Source organism: Vicia villosa, linkage group LG7 (genome assembly GCF_029867415.1).
Source record: "Vicia villosa cultivar HV-30 ecotype Madison, WI linkage group LG7, Vvil1.0, whole genome shotgun sequence".
Taxonomy (NCBI): Eukaryota; Viridiplantae; Streptophyta; class Magnoliopsida; order Fabales; family Fabaceae; genus Vicia; species Vicia villosa.
In genome coordinates, this window is record NC_081186.1 from 126,513,414 (window position 1) to 126,538,296 (window position 24,883).

The 24,883-nt window shown below is 36.1% G+C and overlaps 1 protein-coding gene across 1 annotated transcript; it reads right to left on the bottom strand.

The window, feature by feature from the left end:
• Positions 1-4,270: 4,270 nt before the first annotated feature.
• On the bottom strand, positions 4,271-7,681 carry LOC131618514 (receptor-like protein EIX2). The gene is made up of 2 exons (XM_058889719.1): positions 4,840-7,681; positions 4,271-4,432 (listed from the first exon to the last, which is right to left on the bottom strand). The coding sequence occupies exons 1-2, from the start codon at positions 7,392-7,394 to the stop codon at positions 4,429-4,431; spliced, it is 2,559 nt and encodes an 852-aa protein (XP_058745702.1). The 5' UTR covers positions 7,395-7,681; the 3' UTR covers positions 4,271-4,428.
• Between the last annotated feature and the right edge of the window lie 17,202 nt (positions 7,682-24,883).

Genomic DNA, 24,883 nt, shown 5'->3' on the forward strand with positions numbered 1-24,883 from the left:
GAGCAGAGAAAACACATAATTTGGGAAGTTTTCAGCAAATAGGTTGACCTACTTTAGTGCTTAGGTCGACCTAACAGAAGCAGAGTTGAAATTGTCCCAGTTAGGTTGACCTGTTAGGTTGGCCTAAAATCTGTTAGGTTGACCTGCTGAAGGTTTAGGTCGACCTAAAGTCAATTAGGTTGACCTGTTGAAGGTTTAGGTCGACCTAAAGGCAGTTGTTTCCAGTTAGGTCGACCTGTTGAAGGTTTAGGTCGACCTAAAGTCAGTTGAAATGCAAACTGACGATGACTACCTATTGTCGAGAGATAGTTCGAGAAGAGTCATAAAGGCACCTCAGAGGCTTGGGTATGCAGATCTTATAGCTTATGCCTTAATCTCTGCAAGTGAGGTTCTAGACGAAGAACCTAGAGACTACAAGGAAGTTATGAGGAGTCGAAATAAGACTGAAAGGCTGAAGGCCATGGATGATGAGATGAAATTTCTTCATGATAATCATACTTGGGAACTGATCAAGAAACCTGCTGGGGCAAGGTTAGTCAGCTGTAAATGGATTTTCAAAGTTAAGGAAGGAATTGAAGGAATGACGTCGAAAAGATACAAGGCAAGGTTAGTTGCAATGGGTTTCACTCAGAAAGAAGGTGTCGACTTGAATGATGTGTTTTCTCCTGTTGTGAAGCATAGGTCCATTCGAATGTTACTTGTCATGGTGGCACAGTTCGATCTTGAACTGGAACAGATGGATGTGAAGACTGCGTTCTTGTATGGTGATCTAGATGAAACGATCCTGATGAGGCAACCTGAAGGGTATGTCGAAAAGGGGAAGGAAGATTATGTGTGCAAGTTAAAGAGATCTTTGTATGGGCTGAAACAATCTCCTTGACAGTGGAATAGGAGATTCGACAAGTTCATGGCACGCATAAGTTTCATTAGAAGTCAGTTCGACCACTGCGTTTACTTCAGATTTCGACCTGGTAATTCATTTGTTATTTTGTTGCTTTATATGGATGATATTCTCATAGCAAGCAACAATGTTGAAGATGTGACGAGGGTGAAGGCTGAACTCAATAAGGAGTTCGATATGAAGGATCTGGGAGCTGCTTCCAGAATTCTTGGAATTGACATTCGAAGAGATAGAAAGAAGTCTAAGTTATGCTTATCTCAAGAGGCATACCTACGGAAGATTCTTGAAAAGTTTGGTATGTCGAATTCGAAGCCAGTTGTGACTCCAACAAACCCTCAATTCAAGCTGAGTATTGATCAGTGTCCCAGTACTAATGTCGAAAGAGCCTATATGAATAGCATCCCATATGCTAATATAGTCGGTTCTTTGATGTATGCTATGGTCTGTACTAGACCCGACATAGCATACGCAGTAAGTCTTGTAAGCAGGTACATGGCGAATCCTGGAAAGGCTCACTGGCAAGCATTGAAGTGGACTTTAAGGTACATAAATGGGTCTATGAATAGAGTCCTAATTTATGGTGGAGCCTTGGGTGAAGATAGTAAAGCAGTAATATAAGGATATGTCGACTCTGATTATGCAGGTTGTATGGATTCCAGAAAATCTATTTCTGGATATGTTTTCACTATGTTTGGCACTACAATTAGTTGGAAAGCAACACTTCAGAAGGTTGTTGCCCTATCAACCACTAAAGCGGAGTATGTTGCCCTAACTGAAGCTGTGAAAGAAGCATTGTGGCTTGAAGGTTTTACGAAGGAGCTGAAACTTCAAGATCGAGGTATCACTGCTAAATGTGATAGTCAGAGTGCAATACACCTGTCAAAGAATTCAGCCTATCATGAGCGAACTAAGCACATTGATGTGAGGCTGCATTTCGTCAGAGGAGTAATTGAGCATGGAGAAGTCCAAGTGCTGAAGGTTTCGACTGAAGACAATGCTGGTGATATGATCACCAAGACATTTCCGAGTTGCAAGTTTTTCCACTGTATGCAGTTGATAAAGCTGCATGAAGAAAGCTAGTTTGTTCCTTTGATGTTGTAGAGTTAGATCCAAGGTGGAGATTTGTGAGATATTGGATCGAACTCTAGTATGGTTGAAGGGTAGCTTCTTGGTTCGACAGGATGAAGCATGAAGTCGAAGGTTGTTCACATGCTTGTGTCGAAGATGCTAGGGTCGTTAGCATGTTAAATTAGGTTTTAGTGTTTAAACCCTAATTTGTTAAGTTAGCTTGTTTATTAAGTTGGCTTGTATAATGGGCCTTGTGGAAAAATCCCATTAGTTAGTATGTTAGGTTTTATTATAAATAACATACTAGTCTCTCATCATTGCTAAGCTGCAAATCCTAATTTAGGGTGAGAGAGGTGATTTGTTATTCTTGTTTTAAGAGAAAGTAAAAGAATAGCAGTTATAACCAATTATTGTGTTCCTCTTCTTCCTTGTCCTTTATTCTTCCTTGTTTTATACTTTGTTCTTGACATCGTTTTTCACAACAGACTTACTTGTGTCTCTTTGGAATAATACTACCAATGATCTCTATTGAGGTAACAACAATAATTTGTGTGTGTGTAATTTTGTCAAACACTTGGTGTGCCAAATTCACCAAATTCTAACAGCTCACACTAACACAAATTATGTAAAAAGAAAGTAAAATGTGATAAAGTAACACACGATTTGTGTAGGCAGTTCCCCTTGTCGTCCTCGCGTAGGGTACGTCTGCCCCTAATTCTAAACATAGAATTAGGATAAATGGTATTGAATTGCAAAGTGTTTACAAGAGAAGAAATGCTACCAACAACCCACTACAAATGCAGAAAATTGATACAATATTCTTCTCTCCCCTTGATTCGAGCTGAACCAAGTATGTCACCGATCTTTGATAAACCTCTGGTTGTAGCCACCTTGTTGAGAACCCAATTTGATTCTCAAACCCTCTGGTCGGCTGATTTAATCCCAAGATCGTAACCCCGATTCTTCCTTCTTTATTCTCCGATTGTTTCTACCTTGTTGAGTGAACCCATGATTCCTCAATCCCTTAAGCACGTCTGAATATTCATGAAGCAAAGAATCGTCAAAAACCCCCAAATCTCAATGGTCTTGGAGGACAAAACCCTCAGATTTTATTCAAGAAACACACAATCTCTTAACCCGAACAAGAACTCAATCTACCGTAGGACGTTATCAACACACACTCTTCACCTTGATCGACAAAAATTGTTATGTGTAGTTGTCAATGGATGAATGAGAGGTTGAAGATGATAAGAACCTTGTGTACCTATTTCATTTTAGAGTCGTTAATCATTAGAGAAGTTGGATATTTTTGTGTGTACAACCATGGAAGAAGTTTAAGATCGACAGATTCCAAAAGTAGGTATGTAAGTTTAAAAGGAGGAATCCAATGGGGATCAAAATCAAAGACAAAGCCCTCCAAATTTGATAGTTTCCCCAAACATTCAGGAAAGCTGCCAATTAAATTATTTGAAGAAACATCAAGGAGTATTAATGATGAAAGATTTCCCAAAGTAGTTGGAATAACACTAGTAAATGAATTAAGAGAAAGATCTAGATAACTTAGATCTCCAAGTTGGCCTAACTAAAACAATGATGTCAAGTTTCAAAGATTCAAAAAAGTTTCACATATTTGGCCGTGGAAACGATTTGATTTAAGATTCAAATAAGAAAGTGCACTTATATTGAACAACCAAATAGAAAAATCAGAGAAGAAATCAGAGGTCAAGATATTCAAGTGAAGTGAAATTGGCATATTAAAGAAATGGGCTCACGCTTTCAAGTAGTTCAAAAGTTTAAGTTCTATGAGGAGTGTTAACTAATGACAAGTTTTGACAATCCAAGGGTAAATGTGTAGCTTTGAAGTCATTATTGCTCAAATTCAAGTTCATGTAAAGAAAGATGGAATTCACCTGACAAGCAATGTGCTTTGTTATTTTGCCTTTCAAAAATGATATTGTCATCAGTGGAACAATGGAGGTTAAGATCTGTGACTTTACCATTGATGTCTTTTAAATCATTGTTATGAACTATTTTTTTTACAGAGTACTACTCCGGCCTGATTTATAAGCAAAAATGCTCTTTTTAGATTCATTGAATAATGAATGTATCTAGTCTACATAAAAGACAAAATACATTCATTATTCAATGAACCTAAAAAGAGAATCTTTGCTTATAAATAAGGCCGGAGGGAGTAGTTTATAATGAAACTGAATAAAAAGAGCGGTTGAATTCAAAAAATATGTTAAAACTCAAAATTAAAACAAAATTTTATTTTGAAATTTCAAAATAGAAACCAAAAGCCACCTTTGACATGATTCACACAAAAACTTAAATTACATAATTTTGTAGACAAAGAAAATAAAACTAGAGTTTATTAGACACCACAATCAAAAGACATTCCAAATACAAGGCATAACGTGTCCATTAAAGTCGCGAAAGACAATAAGCCCATGATGTTTTTACCTGACAAATAGAACAGTAAAGATATCATGAGTTACGTTCATTCACGAAATATTATGAATCAAATTATATTATGAAAATTGTACACCAATTCATTATTTTTATGTGAAAAGTAAAATTTAATAAAAAAAGTAGTAAAAGTAATAGTTATTAGTCCTAAAATTTTTAGAAATTATTATGTAACATATCATGTTACTGACCAAAATTTGTACTTAATTTGGTCCTTAGGAGAAAAAAATATGCCTTGAAGTTGCAATGAATTTAATTTTTATGACGATTTTTCTAAATAGTTTTCTAAAAATATAATTGCTTACTTAAATTAATTTTAAATGTGTAATTGAAAGAGAATAAAAATAGTTAATTTGATAAGTATACAAAATACGTTTATATTAATAAATTATTTTTCTTACCTCACTGATAAATTTTCAGCCAAAAGAGTCGAATTCATGAAGCAATCTTTGACATCATAAAGAAAATTGAAGTAAGCATGCCTCCATGTCCGCTTGAATAAAAGGGTACCAAATACTATCCAAAAGCTTGTTGCAAATCCAACTCCCATACCCATATAGAACCATTGCATTACCTCAGATTCTTCCTCTTCATTTTCCATCAAATTAGTGTCACAATCATCCGGGGCTTCATTGTGGTTGCATTGTTCTATGAGTGGAGTTCCACAAAGTTGAGGATTTCCCATATAACTAAGATTTGAAAAGCTTTGAAGTTGAGTTCCTAATGGAATTTTACCTTGAAAATTGTTGAAGGAGAGATTCAACACTCCAAGAAAAGACAAAAAAGACATGGTTTGAGGAATTTCTCCTGACAGAGTGTTATTTGAGAAATCAAGTGACTCTAATGCTTTCATGTTTCCTATTTCTTCTGGTATGGTTCCTATTAATTCATTTTGTGACAAGTTTAAGGATTGTAGTGCAGTGAGGTTGAATACTTCTAAAGGGATTCTACCCGACAAATGGTTGTTAGAAAAGTCAATAACACGCATATACTTGTAATAGTTTAAGTCACTTCCCTTTGCTAGCAATGGAACTTTTATTCTATATGAGTAACTCATGCTGAAATCGATTCCATTCAAGAAACTACTTTTAAAGTTGATAACAATTGTGAATTCATCACTTTCTAAAGTATTATTGGAAATCATGGCAGTGATATTATGTAGGCAATGAGGTATTGTCCCTGTTAATCTATTGCTTGCAAGATCTAAGACCAACAAAGAATGTAGTTGGCATATTTGTAGAGAAATATCACCACTAAATTCATTTGATCTTAATTGAAGAACTTTTATATCCTTTCCCATCCAATTTGATATATTTCCCGAAATTTTATTTCTACCAAGATTAACAATCACAAGTTTCGGTAAATTTTTTAATGACACAGGTATCTCTCCATGCAACTTATTATTATAAATATGCAGTGACGAAAGATTGGATAATGTACCCATTGAGTGTGGAATCATGCCTGTTAGATTATTTCTTCCCAAATCAACATGAATAAGTGAATTCCAATTTCCCCAACATTCTGTGAGCTCTCCAGATAAAGAGTTATTAGAGACATCCAAGTACTTCAAATCACTTTGCTCTCTCATATTTTGGCATAAGAGAGAGGAAAGAGATCCAGACAAATTGTTATCACTTATTTGAAAAACACTCACATTTGAAGTTAATCTGGGAAGACCACCGCTCAAACCATTTCTATTAAGTATTACAATTTCAGAGTTCAAAACTACATTTGACATGTCCCAAGGCATGTTATTGTCGGTTAGAGAAAGATGTGGACAGTTATTTGCCAAACTCCAAAACATTTCTTCAGAATCATTTTTAAAAATGGATTTTTTAATTACTAAAGAAATTAGAGATTTATGTGTATACAACCATGGAAGATGTTTAAGATCTGCATACCCCAAGACGAGATCTGTAAGTTTAAAAGGAGGAATCCATTGGAAATCAAAATCAAAGACAAAGGTGGGTGAATCCAACAATAACACTTGTAACTTTGAGAGCTTGGCAAAATTTCTTTCAGACACAACTCCAGACAATAAAGGATTTCTATCAAGAAACAACTCCTCCAAATTAGAAAGTTTCCCTAAACTTTCAGGAAGGTTTCCAGTCAAGTTGTTTGAAGAAACAGAGAGGAATTTTAATGATGAAAGATTTCCCAAAGTTTCTGGTATTTGGCCATGGAAACGGTTGTACCCAAGATTCAAATAAGAAAGGCTACTTAGATTGAACAACCAAATAGGCATTTCTGAGAAAAAATCATTGTTAGAGAGATCAATAGTTTCAAGTGAAGTGAAATTGGCATATTGAAGAGATGGGCTTGCGCTTTCAAGTTGGCAACTACGTAAGGATAACTCAGAAAGCAAAGGAAACATAACCAATATCTGAAGCCATTGAGTTTGTTTGTGGAGATTAAGGGAATCCAAGATGAGATGTTCTAAGGATGATGATAGACGAAGAAGCCATCTCAAATCACCAACTACAAGATTATGATTATATGACAAGTCAAGATAAACTATATTGGAAAAGTTTCGACTTCTATGAGGAGTGTTAACTAATAACATGTTTTGACAATCCAAGGATAAGTGTATAGATTTGAAGTCATTATTGTTCAAATCCAAGTAGTTCAAAAATTCAAGCTCAAATAAGGAAAGATCGAGTTCACCTGACAAACAACGTGTTTTGTTTTCATAAGCGTCGCAAGGGAGGATGAGCTCGGTGACTCTACCATTGAAGTCACAATGAACTCCTCTCCATTCACAACAATCTTCTTTATAGGACCATGATGACAACATGCCTAATGGATCAGTGAGTCCGTGCTTAAAACAAAGAAGTATTTGTTTATCTTTTTGGTTGCAAGAACCGTTTGTTTCACATCTTACTAAATTGCATATGATTATGAATGACAATAATAGAGATAGCAGTTTGGTTTGGGAAGGGAATCTCATTCTCACCATGAAATCTCAGTAGAAATGAAGGTTTAAAATATTGTATTGGCTTCAGGTTGGTTCTCAAGTCTACCTTGATTGCATTATTTATAGGTTGCAAATATGGAGTATCAATTGGTTTAAAGACCATAATAGTCTTCTTTTTTACATTGGATGCGTTGTAGTTGATTAATCACATGCAAAGATGTTTAATTCAATAGAATGAATGATTGATTCAAATTCACTATAAATTGGGATAACTTCAACTATATAAATTAACACATAAAAAATTATGGACTTTTTTTTTTTTTTAAGATTTAGTATACGGATCAACACATTAAAATATGATTAAAAAAATCTAACACATAAAAATGAAAATTTTGGAGATATACCTCCACATAAAATATTGCTATTCTCTGTTGCATAAAAGTTTGCAAGGAGTTTTTCACTTAACAACAACGTTGTTCACCTAGCAAATAGTTAAAGAGTTCAAATTTCATAATAGAAGTTTGTGAATTGATTATAAGTATTATTGGGATTAAATTTTTTTCTCATGTTTTAAAAAACTTTTATTTTGTTACAATTTTAAATGAAAACTTTTTGATGTGTTTTATTGTCTTATGCTCCCTTTAATCAGAAAAAAAAAAACTAATATGATATTATTGATAGAATTAATTTAAATATTCTTTAGATAATAATATAAATTTTCTGTTTCTTAAAAAATTAAAAATATCATACAAAGTGTACCTCACTTATTCGTGATTTAAAAGCAGCACGTGTGGAATGTGAATTGGCTTACCAGACCTTGACTCGTTTACCTAATTTTCCCTACCATTTTTGTCACATAATGTTTTTATCACGCTTTAGCTTGTCTCGCTAGTTTCGTTCATCTTATTATTGTACTCTATTGATAATGATTATTCATGCGATGTTGAAATCAAACTATTCTAAGAATACAGTCAATGTCGTTGACGCATTAATTGATGTTTTCTTCAAAGAGAATTTGGTTAGAACTCTCTTCATCAAAATATGCATGTGAGCTTACCTTTTGGAAAATTGTGAAATTTTTTTAAGATATCACATGAATCACCTTTATCAACAGAGTACAATAATCATGAGACAGACAAAACACTACAAAAAAAAAAAAAACTCATTAGTGACGTGAAAATCACGCCACAAAGTGCAAAAACAGATCACAAACCAAAATTTACGACGTGAAAAGTTATGCCGCAGGAGATAAGGTGACAACTCAGTAGTGACGTGATTTTCACTTCACTAAATAGTGAACTGAAAATCACGTCGCTAAATTTGGACCAAACTTGTAAATTACAGAATATTTTTTTGAATTGTAAAAACTTGAGCATAATAACATATTGCTTTTCATTTATTAGATAACTTTTCTATTTTAAAAAAAATCATCATTCACTTTAATAATTTTTAATTTTGACATATAAATATATAGCATGCTATTTTAATTATTATTCTCTTATGTATTTTATTTAAAATAACTAAATATCTAAAGACAAATACATTAATATTGGGTATGAGTTAAACCCATTTTAATACAAAAAGTACATAAAATGAGAAAAAAATTATGGTAACTAAAATTTGAAAAAAATAGTTTCAATACTCACTACAAAACAATATTAGTTAAAATTCAACACTATGCCAAATTTGTCTTTTAGCAGCACCCCTACTAAAGCGCTTTTTAGAGAAAGCGCTGGCATAGGTTTCGCTAAAAACAAAATAAAAAAACACGCAAAAAAAACGCTCTTAAAGGGGAGAGGGGGTACGAAAGCGCTTTCTAAAAGCGCTCTTATAGGGGGGGTACGAAAGCGCTTTCAAAAAGTGCTCTTATAGGGGGGTACGAAAGCGCTTTCAAAAAGCACTCTTATGGGTGGCTTATGAAAGCGCTTTCAGAAGCGCTTTCATTATCAAGTAATTTATTCAGCCTTATGAAGTATAGTTGCTGCACTTGAGAAAGAACTAGTTTGTTTATTAGTAACATAACCCAAATTATTATTATTATTATTATTAATAATATTAATTGAGTGAAGATTTTGTTGATGATGATGCAAATATTACATTTGTTATTATCGTTAAGTGCAATCAAACCTTAATATTATTGTATCATAACTTCTTTATAGAGTTTGTTAAAATTTTATTAGAGATATTTGAAGTATCACATCAGGATGTTGTTGTTAAACTAACCTATGTGATATAAATATAAAGACTACTTGGAGTGGTGGGCCCAGTAGCAATTTTTTTTATTAAATTAAATTAACATACAAGTATTGTGTTACTTTATGCAAACATTGATGTATCAATTAAAATTTGAGAATTTCTTTATCCACCTCCCTATCTTTTTGGTGACCCTCAACAAAATTCCGTAATTCTTCCTTTATTTCAGAAATGCATTTCTGAAGTTCACGTTTTTGCTGTTTAAATAAAACAGTCTCCCCCCAAAATCATTTACCCTAAATCATTCAAAAATCTAAAAATTCGTCTGAACCAGTTGCATAATCACAAAAGGCAAATTCAAAGACCATCAAAGGCCCTTAAACTACTTCTAAAGCACCTCCAACAACATCTCAAATCTGTAAGTTTTCTAAACTTTCAATTTAGGATTGAAATTGATATTAGGGGTGTTATAGTGTAGTTCATTTAAGTTATTACATGTCACTGGTGTTGTTTAGATAGGAAAATTGAGGTTTTGATGCACTTAGGGCAAACTTCTGGGTTTTCTGCAAAAATGGTGTCGCGGGTATTTTCGGAAATGCATTTCCGAAAACACCTCCCTGACCAGTTTCGGAAATGCACTTCCGAAGTTGACCCAAATGTTTTTTTTTAATTTTGTTGATTGTTTAGCCTTCTAACATGTTCGCTTATGGATTTCAATTGTTTCAGGAAAATGGCAGACAACCCAGTTAGAATTAAACATGGGAGAGAGACATGGACAGCGTCACACGAGCGGGCGGCGCAGCTGGCATCGACGCTGGGACGGGGTACGAGCACTCATCCAGACAGATGAGCCTGGTTCCTTGTCTGGATTGAGGAGTCGGCTGGCTCGGGTAATTTCTTCCCGCCATGAGGAGGAGGAGGTGAGATACCAGGACGCGGAGGAGGAGATACCTGATGCTGATCCTCCACACGGTGAGGAGGAGGGGGAGGAGGGCTACCCGGGAGGGCCTAGGGACACGTCCGTGTTGATTTCCTACCACGAGCACGTCGCTCGACGTGTATGGGAAGGAGAGGTATTTTTTATAATTTATCCGACTTTATTATTTAACGGTTTTTTATTTAGCTTTTCATTCTATATTTTCTTAACGGTCTAATTAACAATGTTTTTTGTTTTTGTTGTAACAGGAAAGGCCGACTTTTAAAATGGTGAACCACGCGCGGAAGCTTTTTGGTCTCTTTAAACCAGAGGCGCAGTGGTTTAATGATGCGGTGACTGCTTCCGGGCTAGGTGGGTTGTGCATGACTGGGTATACCACCATCAGCCACGGCATGCAGGGGGATTTTGTGGAGCGGTGGCATAGGGAGACGTCTTCTTTCCACTTACTGGTTGGGAAGATGACAATCACCTTGCACGATGTGCATTGTCTTCTCCACTTGCCGATTAGGGGGATACTGCTGAACCATTCCCGGATCCAGAGGGTCGATGCGATCGAGTGGATGGAGATCTATCTGGGTATGGACCCTTATATGGCTGACTATGAGTGTCAGACGACAAATGGGCCTCATATCCGGTTCTCCACATTGAGCGATCAGTATGAGCACCACTTGGTGGCGGCGGCCGATTCCGAGGAGGCGGATAACGACCTATTTATGAAGTATCACCGTGCCTGCGCTCTCCGGTGCTGGTTCATGTTTTTGGTAGGCACTGCACTCTTTGTGGACAAGAGTGCATGATACGTTGACGTGACCTGCCTCCGCTACTTCATGGAGGTAACTACCATTCACCAATGTAACTGGGGGTCAGCTATTCTGGTATACATATATCAGAAGCTGAATGTAGCCTCCAACTGGAGGACACCGGATCCTCCACACTCCTGACGGTACGTTTCATTTTAATTGTTTCACATTTATTTGTGGTTCGTATTTATTTTTAATACATTATCGTATTTGTGTTTCAGGGATGGATCATCTCCTACTTCCCCCGCATCCACGGCTTTGCCATTGATCCTGCGTACGATGACGCCATGCCCAGGGCCGCCTGATACATTCTCCAAAGGGGGAACAATCCAGTGGGACCATATCGCGGGTACCTCGACCGCACAGCTCACGATGACATTCGTTGGAGGCCATTTAGTGACTACACTATTGTTTCCCCCTTTGACTGCATCGCGTTATACTCTGACTGGTTGGCATGCGGGACCAACACCATGGTGAGGTATCTCCCTCAACGGTGCATGCGGCAGTTTGGACATGTGCAGATGATATCGAGGTCACCGTTTGAGGCTGCCCCCGACACAGTTACGCGAGTGGAGTGCTCACTGCCATATTTGAGGCTGGGAGCATCATTTGGTCCTGGAGGAGTATCGTCGCATGCAGGCCACCCAGGAGTGGCATTGTGTAGAGGGGTACGTCACACGGTTCTATCGGTTGTCACATTCTCGGATGACAGTCGACGCTCCCGGCGCTCCTAGGCCAGCATACGAGGAGATCCTGGAGAACCAGCTGGCCGAGGATGACCATGCCATTGATCTCCTGTCGATATGCCAGCGGATAGAGATGCTTGGGTGGGACGCGTTGGAGCGAGGTATCATTGATCAGGGCGGTCCAGAGGCAGTCACCGTGGTGGAGAGGATGGTCGGTGATGCGGGTGGTGCGGCGGCATATAGGAGGCAGAGGAGGTCCCAGGGAGTTAGAGTTAGGCATACACGGTAGGGGTTCCGGATTATTTTTCTTGGATTTTATTTTATTCGGGTTGTATTTCTTGACATTTACGTACATTTTCGCACACTATTACTATTTTATTCGGCTTGTATTTATTATATTAGTATTTTATGTTGATATGTCGTTTATTTTATTCAGCGTTTTCGTTTAATTAAAAATACGGGACTGTTAAGAAAAACAATAAAAACACAATTTCTGCATAATTCGGAAGTGCACTTCCGAAAACTCTCAAAAATGTGAAAAAGGTGTTTTCGGAAGTGCATCTCCGAAAACACCCCCCATTTGGCGTTTTCGGAAGTGTATTTCCGAAGTCTGGAAAAATCTAAAAAGAAATACTTCGGAGATACATCTCTGAAGCTGGGGCAACTTGGAAATTTCGCTGGAGGTCACTCCCATAGGGGGTCAATAAAAAAATTCTCTAAAATTATAATATTTGAGACCTTTTACTTCTTTAAGGCCTTGTGATGTTGCACAGTTTGCACAACCACAGGGTCGGCCTTGTACTAATTAATACATAAAAATGATAAATGTGAGGATACACACTCTCCACATAAAATGTTGTTACAAACAAATTATAAAACTGTAACAATAATTACTTATTAACATGAAATATTTGCTTAAGTGTAAAAAGTTTTTGTCATTTTTTTAAGTATTTTGTTAAAATTTTAAATTAAAATCTTTTAATATATTTAATTGGGTTATGCTCTCCAAAATCAAAAAGAAAAATTTTTTTAATATAATTTTACAAAAGAGTAATTAATTTTTTTTATCAAGATATATTAATACAGAAGAACCAAAAGTTTTAGAACAAGATTACAAAAGGACGAGACAAAATTCGAACAGAAGAAAAATTACTTTCCAAATACAATCTAAGATAAATAATACAAATGGGATTTGCTAAATTCATAAAAGTAATAATTGGAATGAGTAATTTTCCCTATGAACGACCAACGCCAAACAAGCACCTTAATGCTCCAAACGACATCGAAGACATAGTCAATTAATAAATAATTATGATTTATTAAACACTAAATTATAATGACAAATTTGAATTTGTTAAATATTATGTGTAAACAGTGTAACTCTTAAAAAAGAGATAATTTACCTCAGTTTTCTTCTTATACCGACGGTTAAACATATTTTACTTCATTTTTCTTCATACACTTAACACCTCGTGATTTAAAAATCGAGGGGTAAAGTTATATGCACATGATTTCGAATCCCAGAAGCAAAACTTTTATTATTTTCAAAATTAGTGTATCTAAGATCTCAGTTTATTTAGAAAATCGAGGGGTAAGATTATTAATTTTTTTTTTTTGAAAAATTGTTACTTAGTTTACTTAGAATATTACATTGTTTATACAGAATATTAAAATTAAAATTAAAATCAGATTTCTTAGACATCTAGATAAAAATTAAATTTCCTGAAGATCTAGATTTTAGATCTTTGAATTATTGAATTTTAGGAAAGATCAAATGTTGGGTGCAAGATTATTCTATATAGATCTTGCATGCATTTATTTTTGATAAAAAAATGTAAGATAATTAAAATCAATATTCAAATATATGATTTGGGGCTCAATTCAATATTTAAGAAAATAGACCTTGAACCAAGATAATTTCTGCTCTTGCAATCCATATTTTTCCAAGCGTCTTTAGATTTCAAGCTCTTCATGTTTCATTTAGGTTAGAAATGTTAATATTCATCATGCTTTTATAATGAATGTCGCTTAGGTTTCACGTGGATCACTATTGGAAGAATCTTGAGCATTGATACTCATGAAGTGGACGACACACATTTGTTTGAGGATGGTGATCATTATTCTCAATTATCACGCCAAAATTATTTCCTCTATTTTTTACAAAAACTGAGGTAAAAGGTGTATAAGTTTTTTTATAACATAGAATATTTAATTACATTATTACAACAAATACAATGTTATCATTGTAGGTGTTGTTCTTGGAGAACACATCTTTGCTCCAATCCAGATTCTGTTGCAAAAATATGTGCATTCCTTTTGTGTAAATTCTTTTCAAGTTCAATAGTTTGACTGTATAAATTTTTTAATAAGTTATTCAAAGGTTGATATCCCTTCTTTATTTAACTTAAAGCAAGAATGATTTTCAGCACTTGCAATCCATCATTGAGAACTTTTTTAAATATTTTTAAGTTCCAAAATTTCATTATCTTGAACAAATGTTATTAAGATGCTTTCACAAGAAAGATATATAGTGGTGGATGTAGATAATTTGTTGTGAATTGATTTCTTGATAAAATCTTGAGTGTTGTTCCTTTAAGAATGTAGGATAGAGATTTGTTGTTGTAGCTGTGTAACATACTCCCTTGGTTTTTAAAAAATAAACCAAGGAGGGGAAACATATTTTCTATTTTAGATAGAAAAATAAAATAAGATGAGTAAGCCCCTCGGTTTTAGAATAAAATCAGGGTGAATGATATCTATTTTTTTTAAACATTGCATTATTCACACAAAATATTAAAAAATCCAGATTCATCACTGCAATTACAAATTTTGATGCTTATATCTTTTTAAAGGTTAAGCTCACTTGTTTGTCTAACTTATCAAAGTTTGAGCAGCTACATTCTTTGTTTAAGTTGAAGGTTGAGCTCCCTTCTTTAACTGAGGATTGTGAAGGATAGAAAAACACTTAGAAAGGGGGGATTTGAATAAGTGTAGTCTAAAAACTTGAACGATAAAAATAATATGCACAGTTATTTTTATCCTAGTTCGTTGTTAACTAAACTACTCCAGTCCACCCCCACGGAGTGATTTACCTCACCTGAGGATTTAATCCACTAATCGCAACAGATTACAATGGTTTTCCACTTAGTCCGCGACTAAGTCTTCTAGAGTATCCTGATCACAACCTGATCACTCCAGGAACAAATGCTTAGACACAAGCTAAGACTTTCTTAGAGTATCCTGACCACCACGTGATCACTCTAATTACAACTGCTTAGACACAAGCTAAGACTTCCTAGAGTATCCTGATCAACACTTGATCACTCTAGTTACTTACAAATTAATGTAATCAATTCTAAGAGTATTACAAATGCTTCTGAAAAGCTATAATCACAACAGTGATATTTCTCTTAACGTTTAAGCTTAATCTCACTAATATATTACAACAGCAATGTAGTGAGCTTTGATGAAGATGAAGTTTCTGAGCTTTGAATTTGAACAGCGTTTCAGCAAGTTAATTGTTAGCAAATCGTCAGCCTTGCTTCACATCAGAACTTCATATTTATAGGCGTTTGAGAAGATGACCGTTGGGCGCATTTAATGCTTTGCGTATTCCGTACAGCATTGTATTTAATGTTTCACGCTTTTGTCAACTACCTCGAGCCTTGTTCACGTTGTGTCTACTGACGTTGCCTTTAATAGCTTCCAACGTTCCTTTTGTCAGTCAGCGTAGCCTGCCACCTGTACTTTCTTCTGATCTGATGTTTGTGAATATAATATTTGAATATCATCAGAGTCAAACAGCTTGGTGCATAGCATCTTCTTGTCTTCTGACCTTGAAGTGCTTCTGAGCGTGATACCATGAGAACTTCAGTGCTTCTGCTTCTGATCTCAAGTTCTTCTGATGCTTTCATAGACCCATGTTCTGATTCTGCCTTGACCATCTTCTGATGTCTTGCCAGACCATGTTCTGATGTTGCATGCTGAACCTTCTGAGACAAAGCTTTTGAGCGCTGATTTGTGCATACTCTTTATATATTTCTTGAAATGGAAATTGCAATGTATTAGAGTACCACATTATCTCACACAAAATTCATATCCTTGTTATCATCAAAACTAAGAATATTGATCAGAACAAATCTTGTTCTAACAATCTTCCCCTTTTTGATGATGACAAAAACATATATAAATGATATGAATTTGCGATCAGAAAGAGCAGACGGCTAAAGACAAATTACACAGCTATAGCATAAGCATGTGAATATGTCTCCCCCTGAGATTAACAATCTCCCCCTGAGATGAATAATCTCCCCCTGAAATAAATACTCGAAGAACTTTAATAATAAAAGACTTCCCTGATTATTTCGGTAGAGACGATCACATAAGCTTTTGTCTTCTGATAATTCATAGCTTCTGACTTCTGCTTCCATTGGACAGCTTCAGAACTTGAATTTCTTTAGATCCCTAGAACACTCACAGCTTCTGATTCCTGCTTCCATTTAGGACAGCTTCAGAACTTGAATTTCTTTGATCTTCAGAACATTCACAGCTTCTGATTCATGCTTCCATTTAGGACAGCTTCAGAACTTGAATTTCTTTGATCTTCAGAACATTCACAGCTTCTGATTCATGCTTCCATTTAGGACAGCTTCAGAACTTGAGTTTTCTGGATCTTTAGAACATTCACAGCTTCTGATTTCTGCTTCCCTCGGATAGATTCAGAGCTTTGAATTTCTTCTTACATCACTTCATGCTAGATTGTATCAGAACATTGTTGAATGTACCAGAGCATCATCAGAGCATCTCTACATCCTGAAATGTTACAGAACAAAACTAAATGACAAAAGTCAGCATGAATGAGTTAGAACATAAAATGTGTATCAGAACACAAAATATGTATCAGAGCCATATAAGCCATATAGAATATATCAGATCCAATAGACAATGTATCAGAGCAAATAGACAATGATTTGGATCATATTCTATTATCAGAATTTCTGATCATTCTTCCTTCTTGCTTCTGATTCTGAAGCTTCCTAGCACTCAGCTTGCTTCAAGAATCCAAGAGCTATTTCTGATCATTCTTCCTTCTTGCTTCTGATTCTGAAGCTTCCTAGCACTCAGCTTGCTTCAAGAATCCAAGAGCTTGATTCATTTTGTTGCTTCTTATGTTGATCTTGAATCTTTGATTCCTGCAACAACACTACTTAAAAACATAGAACTTTGCAAGTTCTGTTAGTAAATGTGGAGCCTTTTTACTCGGTAACTGATAATATTAATCAGATCATTTATCATATATTTTCTCCCCCTTTTTGTCATAACATCAAAAAGCATAAAAGATTCAGATGTAAAGCAAGAGACAAAAGGAAAGAAACATAAATACCTTTTCATTGATTTCAACGAGAAGGATTACAAAAGATGTATGCAGAAAACAGGTGCAACAAGGAAAGAAAACTACAAAGACTTAAAGCCTAAGACTCTATCCTACGCAAAGATTGCGCAAACAACTCAAGAACCCTCTGGTCTTCAGTGTGTTCAGCCATGAAAGCTTGAAAACTCTTCATGCCTGTCCAGACTAGAACCTCCACTGTAGGAGAGATCCAAGAGACCAAAGAGGAAGTGAGGGACAGTTCATAGACAGGGAGCTAATGTTGCAAACGCGCTCCAGTGACTCAAGAAGATCTTCTTCCTTTGGATAAATGTTGATAACAGCATTGAAGAAGAGATCTGTCTTGAAAGAGACTTGGAGAGACATCCCAAGATATGCTTCACATCCTGTAACTGATTAACCCTTCCATCCGTTCTCATTGAGTTGAAAGGATTCATGATGAATGCTAGGTTGAAGATGAATGAACTAGGGTTTATGCCAAAGAAAAACTTTGTTGGACAAGAGAGAAAAAGAAAGAGAAAGAGAGCCAAGACTTATTGAAAAAATGCAACGAAATGAAGGAATAAATAGAGGGAAAAAGAAGAGGGAAACGTTCGAGGAATATAAAAAAGAAAAGAAGGACAATAAAAGAAAAGATGAATGGCATTTAATGTAACATGACGTGAGGAGAGATAATAATGACAAAAGACGAGATTTGCACAGTTACCTAAGTAGACGTCCCCTCAACTGCACGCACGCTTGTCCAGAAATAGTGAACACGTGTTTACCATCTGGATAGCCAGTTACAGCTGTTTTGCTTTTAAAGAGATTCTGAATCAACTTAGACAATGAAACGTTAGTAATAACTGAATCACAATTTCTAATTGATTTCAATCAGAACTTCTTAAAAAAAAATCCAATTTCATTTCAGAAGATACTCATACATAAGATCTTCTCATCTTCTCATTCTGGGCATAAATCCATACTGATATTCTTCAGAATGAACTTAAACCTATCTTCAGCAAGGGGTTTTGTAAAGATATCAGCCCATTGATGGTCTGTATCCACAAAGTTTAAAGATATAACACCCTTCTGAACATAGTCCCTTATGAAATGATGTTTAATCTCAATATGTTTAGCTTTTGAATGTAAAATAGGATTCTTAGATAAACATATAGCAGAAGTATTATCACAGAAAATAGGAATGTTACTCTCATATATCTGATAATCTTCCAGCTGACTTCTCATCCAGAGCATTTGTGTGCTACAACCAGCAGCAGCAACATATTCTGCTTCTGTTGTTGAGAGGGCAATAGTAGCTTGCTTCTTGCTGTACCATGAGATCAGATGACTTCCAAGAAATTGACAACTTCCAGAAGTGCTCTTTCTTTCTATTCTATCTCCAGCATAGTCAGCATCACAGAATCCTACTAAGTTGTAATCTTTAGATCTTCTGTAAACTAAACCAACATTAGTAGTACCTTTCAGATACCTTAGAATTCTCTTAACCGCTGTTAAATGAGATTCTCTTGGATCTGATTGGAATCGAGCACACAAACAAACACTAAAGAGAATGTCAGGTCTAGAAGCAGTTAGATATAGAAGAGATCCAATCATACCTCTGTACAACTTCTGATCTACCTTCTTACTTACCTCATCCTTACCCAGTACACAAGTTGGATGCATAGGAGTTTTGGCTTCTTTGCTTTCAGAAAGATTAAACTTCTTCCGAAGTTCTTTCACATACTTCGTTTGATGAACATAGGTTCCATCGGAAGTTTGGTTGATTTGAATCCCAAGGAAATACTTGGGTTCTCCCATCATGCTCATTTCAAATTCAGCCTGCATAGACTCAGCAAACTCCTTTCCAAGTGTAGCATTAGATGTTCCAAAGATAATATCATCAACATATATTTGACAAATTAAAATATCCTTTTTAAATGTTTTACAAAAGAGAGTAGTGTCCACTTTTCCTCTAGTGAAATCATTTTCCAGAAGGAAAGAACTCAAACGTTCATACCAAGCTCTGGGAGCTTGTTTCAATCCGTATAATGATTTCTTTAATTTGAAAACATGATTTGGAGACATGGAGTCTTCAAAACCAGGAGGTTGGTGAACATAAACTTCTTCATCTATATAACCATTTAAGAAGGCACTCTTGACATCCATCTGATAAAGAGTGATGTTGTGTTGAGTGGCAAAAGAAATTAATAGACGAATAGATTCTAACCTGGCCACTGGTGCAAAGGTTTCTGTATAATCAATCCCTTCTTGCTGACTATAACCCTGAGCAACCGGTCTGGCTTTGTTTCTTACCACTTCACCTTTCTCACTTAGCTTGTTTCTGAAAACCCACTTAGTACCGATGATGTTAAATCCTTTTGGTCTAGGAACCAAGTCCCATACATCATTCCTTGTAAACTGATTTAGTTCTTCTTGCATGGCAATTATCCAGTCTGGATCTTCTAGAGCTTGATCAACAGAAGTTGGCTCGATCAAAGAAACAAGACCTAATTGACATTCTGCATTGTTCTTAAGGAATGCCCTTGTTCTGATGGGATCATCTTTCTTTCCAAGGATCACATCTTCTGAATGAGCTGAGGCAAGTCTAGGTGATCTTCTGATAGTTGGTTCTTCAGAAATCCTAAGATTCTCTAAAGATGCAACAACTTGATCTTCTGATCCATTGCTTCTGAGACTGCCAGCTTCTGCAGCTTTGCTTCTTGATTCTTCAACTTCTGATATATCAATATCAAAATCTGCAAAATTCTCAAACTGCTTTGGTTTTTCAAGACCAAGCTTATCATCAAACCTGATATTGATTGATTCTTCTACAATCAATGTTTCAGTATTGTATACTCTGTAGCCTTTAGAGCGTTCAGAATATCCAAGAAGGAAACATTTTTGTGCTTTGGAATCAAACTTACCAAGATGATCTTTAGTATTCAGAATAAAACATACACATCCAAAAGGATGGAAATAAGAAATGTTGGGCTTTCTTTTCTTCCACAATTCATAAGGAGTCTTATTTAGAATAGGTCTTATAGAGATTCTATTCTGAATATAAAACGCAGTGTTTATTGCTTCTGCCCAGAAATGCTTAGCCATATTGGTTTCATTGATCATGGTTCTGGCCATTTCTTGTAGAGTCCTATTCTTTCGCTCTACAACTCCATTTTGCTGTGGAGTTCTAGGACAAGAGAAATCATGGGCAATGCCATTTTCTTTGAAGAACTCCTCAAAGAATTTGTTCTCAAATTCACCACCATGATCACTTCTGACCTTTATGATCTTGCACTCCTTCTCAGATTGGATCTGAGTGCAGAATTCAAAGAACACTGAATGAGACTCATCCTTGTGTTTCAAGAACTTTACCCAAGTCCAGCGGCTATAATCATCAACGATGACTAATCCATATTTCTTCCCTCTGACAGATGCTGTTTTGACTGGGCCAAACAGATCAATGTGCAAGAGTTCTAACGGCCTTGAGGTAGAAACAACATTCTTAGACTTGAATGCAGGTCTGGAGAACTTGCCCTTCTGACATGCTTCACAAAGAGCATCTGATTTGTATTTCAGATTTGGGAGTCCCCTGACCAGATTTAGTTTGTTAATCTGAGAAATCTTTCTCTAACTAGCATGTCCTAATCTTCTGTGCCAGACCCATTGCTCTTCAGAAACAGACATAAGACAAGTCACCTTCTGCTTCTCAAGATCAGAAAGATCAATCTTATAAATGTTGTTCTTCCTCTTGCCTGTAAATAGGATTGAGCCATCCTTCTGACTTACAGCCTTGCAAGACTTTTGATTGAAGATTATATCATAACCATTGTCACTTAATTGACTAATGGACAATAAGTTATGCGTTAATCCTTCTACAAGAAGTACATTAGTTATGGAAGGAGAGTTACCAAGACTTATGGTTCCAGAGCCAATGATTTTGCCCTTCTGATCTCCTCCAAACTTGACTTCTCCACCTGGTTTAAGCACCAGGTCTTGGAATGTAGACCTTCTTCCCGTCATGTGTCGCGAGCACCCAGAGTCCAAGTACCATGACATTTTGCTTTCTGTCCTCTTTGCCGCCAAGGATATCTGCAACAGAAATTATCTTCTCCTTAGGTACCCACAATTTCTTGGGTCCTTTCTTGTTAGTTCTCCTCAAGTTCTGATTGAACTTGGGTTTAGAAAAATATTTAGCAGGAGGAACATCATGATATTCTTTAGGTTTGTCAGCATGATATTTCTTAGGATGTGTCACATGCTTCTTGGTGTGAACAGTGTTAAACTTCTGTGCATGTGAAGTGAGCCTAATATCATGTGCATGGCCATATTTGAACTGATCATACAATGGCATGTATGTGATCTTCAGATCATCAATAGGTTCAAATTTATGTGAGGTATCACCCTCATAGCCAAAACCAAACCTTCTGTTTCCAGAAACACCATATATCATAGAAGCAAGATGACTTCTGCCAATACTTCTAGATAAGAACTTTCTGAAGCTCGAGTCATATTCTTTCAAAATATGATTCATGCTAGGAATGGATTTTTCTGTTTCAGAAGGAGATCCACTATCTTTGGATAGATTTAAAACTTTTTCCTTCAGTTCAGAATTTTCCAATTCCAGCTTCTTAGTTTCAAATTCAAACTGCTTTTTCAGCTTTTTGTATTTGATACTAAGATGAGCCTTGAGTTCCAGAAGTTCTGTTAAACTGGAAACTAACTCTTCTCTAGATAGTTCAGAAAATACCTCTTCAGAATCTGATTCTGATGTAGATTCTGATCCATCATCTTCTGTAGCCATCAGCGCAAAGTTGGCTTGCTCTCCTTCAGAGTCTGATTCTGATTCTGATTCAGAATCATCCCATGTTGCCATAAGACCTTTCTTCTTATGAAACTTCTTCTTGGGATTCTCCTTCTGAAGTTTTGGACACTCGTTCTTGTAATGTCCAGGCTCATTGCACTCATAGCAGACAGCCTTCTTCTTGTCAGATCTTCTGTCACCAGAAGATTCTCCACGTTCAAATCTCTTTGAACTTCTGAAGCCTCTGAACTTCCTTTGCTTGCTCTTCCAGAGTTGGTTCACCCTTCTGGAGATCATGGATAGTTCATCTTCTTCTTCAGATTCTGATTCTTCAGGATCTTCTTCTTTAGCCTGAAAAGCGTTAGTGCATTTTTTAATATTAGATTTTAATGCAATAGACTTACCTTTCTTCTGAGGCTCGTTTGCGTCCAGCTCAATTTCATGGCTTCTCAAGGCACTGATAAGCTCTTCCAAAGAAACTTCATTCAGATTCTTGGCAATCTTGAATTCTGTTACCATTGGACCCCATCTTCTGGGTAAGCTTCTGATAATCTTCTTTACATGATCATCCTTGGTGTAGCCTTTATCCAGAACTCTCAATCCAGCAGTTAGAGTTTGAAATCTTGAGAACATCTTCTCAATATCTTCATCATCCTCCATCTTGAAGGCTTCATATTTCTGGATTAGAGCAAGAGCTTTAGTCTCCTTGACTTGAGCATTTCCTTCATGAGTCATTTTCAAGGACTCATATATGTCATGGGCCGTTTCCCTGTTAGATATCTTCTCATACTCAGCATGAGAGATAGCATTCAGCAAAACAGTCCTGCATTTGTGATGATTCTTGAAATCTTTCTTTTGATCATCATTCATTTCGCTTCTCGTGAGCCTTACACCAGTAGCTTTAACAGGATGTTTGTAACCATCCAACAGAAGATCCCATAGATCAGCATCCAGACCAAGAAAGTAACTTTCCAGTTTATCTTTCCAATATTCAAAGTTTTCACCATCGAATATTGGTGGTCTAGTATAACCATTGTTACCATTGTATTGCTCAGCAGAGCCAGATGTAGATGCAGTTGGATTTGATTGAGATTCACCATCCATCTTTTACTGAAGCGTTTTTCTCTTCCTGAATCTTTTCTAAACACGGTTAAGTGCTTGCACCTTAGAACCGGCGCTCTGATGCCAATTGAAGGATAGAAAAACACTTAGAAAGGGGGGGTTTGAATAAGTGTAGTCTAAAAACTTGAACGATAAAAATAATATGCACAGTTATTTTTATCCTGGTTCGTTGTTAACTAAACTACTCCAGTCCACCCCCACGGAGTGATTTACCTCACCTGAGGATTTAATCCACTAATCGCAACAGATTACAATGGTTTTCCACTTAGTCCGCGACTAAGTCTTCTAGAGTATCCTGATCACAACCTGATCACTCCAGGATCAAATGCTTAGACACAAGCTAAGACTTTCTTAGAGTATCCTGACCACCACGTGATCACTCTAATTACAACTGCTTAGACACAAGCTAAGACTTCCTAGAGTATCCTGATCAACACTTGATCACTCTAGTTACTTACAAATTAATGTAATCAATTCTAAGAGTATTACAAATGCTTCTGAAAAGCTATAATCACAACAATGATATTTCTCTTAACGTTTAAGCTTAATCTCACTAATATATTACAACAGCAATGTAGTGAGCTTTGATGAAGATGAAGTTTCTGAGCTTTGAATTTGAACAGCGTTTCAGCAAGTTAATTGTTAGCAAATCGTCAGCCTTGCTTCACATCAGAACTTCATATTTATAGGCGTTTGAGAAGATGACCGTTGGGCGCATTTAATGCTTTGCGTATTCCGTACAGCATTGCATTTAATGTTTCACACTTTTGTCAACTACCTCGAGCCTTGTTCACGCTGTGTCTACTGACGTTGCCTTTAATAGCTTCCAACGTTCCTTTTGTCAGTCAGCGTAGCCTGCCACCTGTACTTTCTTCTGATCTGATGTTTGTGAATATAATATTTGAATATCATCAGAGTCAAACAGCTTGGTGCATAGCATCTTCTTGTCTTCTGACCTTGAAGTGCTTCTGAGCGTGATACCATGAGAACTTCAGCGCTTCTGCTTCTGATCTCAAGTTCTTCTGATGCTTTCATAGACCCATGTTCTGATTCTGCCTTGACCATCTTCTGATGTCTTGCCAGACCATGTTCTGATGTTGCATGCTGAACCTTCTGAGACAAAGCTTCTGAGCGCTGATTTGTGCATACTCTTTATATATTTCCTGAAATGGAAATTGCAATGTATTAGAGTACCACATTATCTCACACAAAATTCATATCCTTGTTATCATCAAAACTAAGAATATTGATCAGAACAAATCTTGTTCTAACAGATTGTTCCAAAAATACAACAACAATATCAACAGCATAACGTGAGATAGATTGCAAGAGCAGAAAAATATTTTGTTCAAGGATAGAAGAACATTGAAGATTTTGACTGTCTTGCAATCCATCCCAAAGAATGATGCGTACTAGTTTGGACGGCAACATAAAAGTTAGGTTAGGGTAAAATCTATTTAACGAGTACTTTTATAGTAAAATCTGTTTATGTTATTCCTCGATTTTTAAAGAATCCGAAGGGATAGATCATTTAATATTCACTTATAAACAAATAAAAACATAAACTTCAATAGTTGGGATTCAAAGTGTGTCTTGATTTATTTTTCCCTTCAATTTTATT

Coding starts and splice junctions, on each gene's coding strand:
- LOC131618514 (XM_058889719.1), bottom strand. CDS start 7,394: ATGGTGAGAATGAGATTCCCTTCCCAAACCAAACTGCTATCTCTATTA.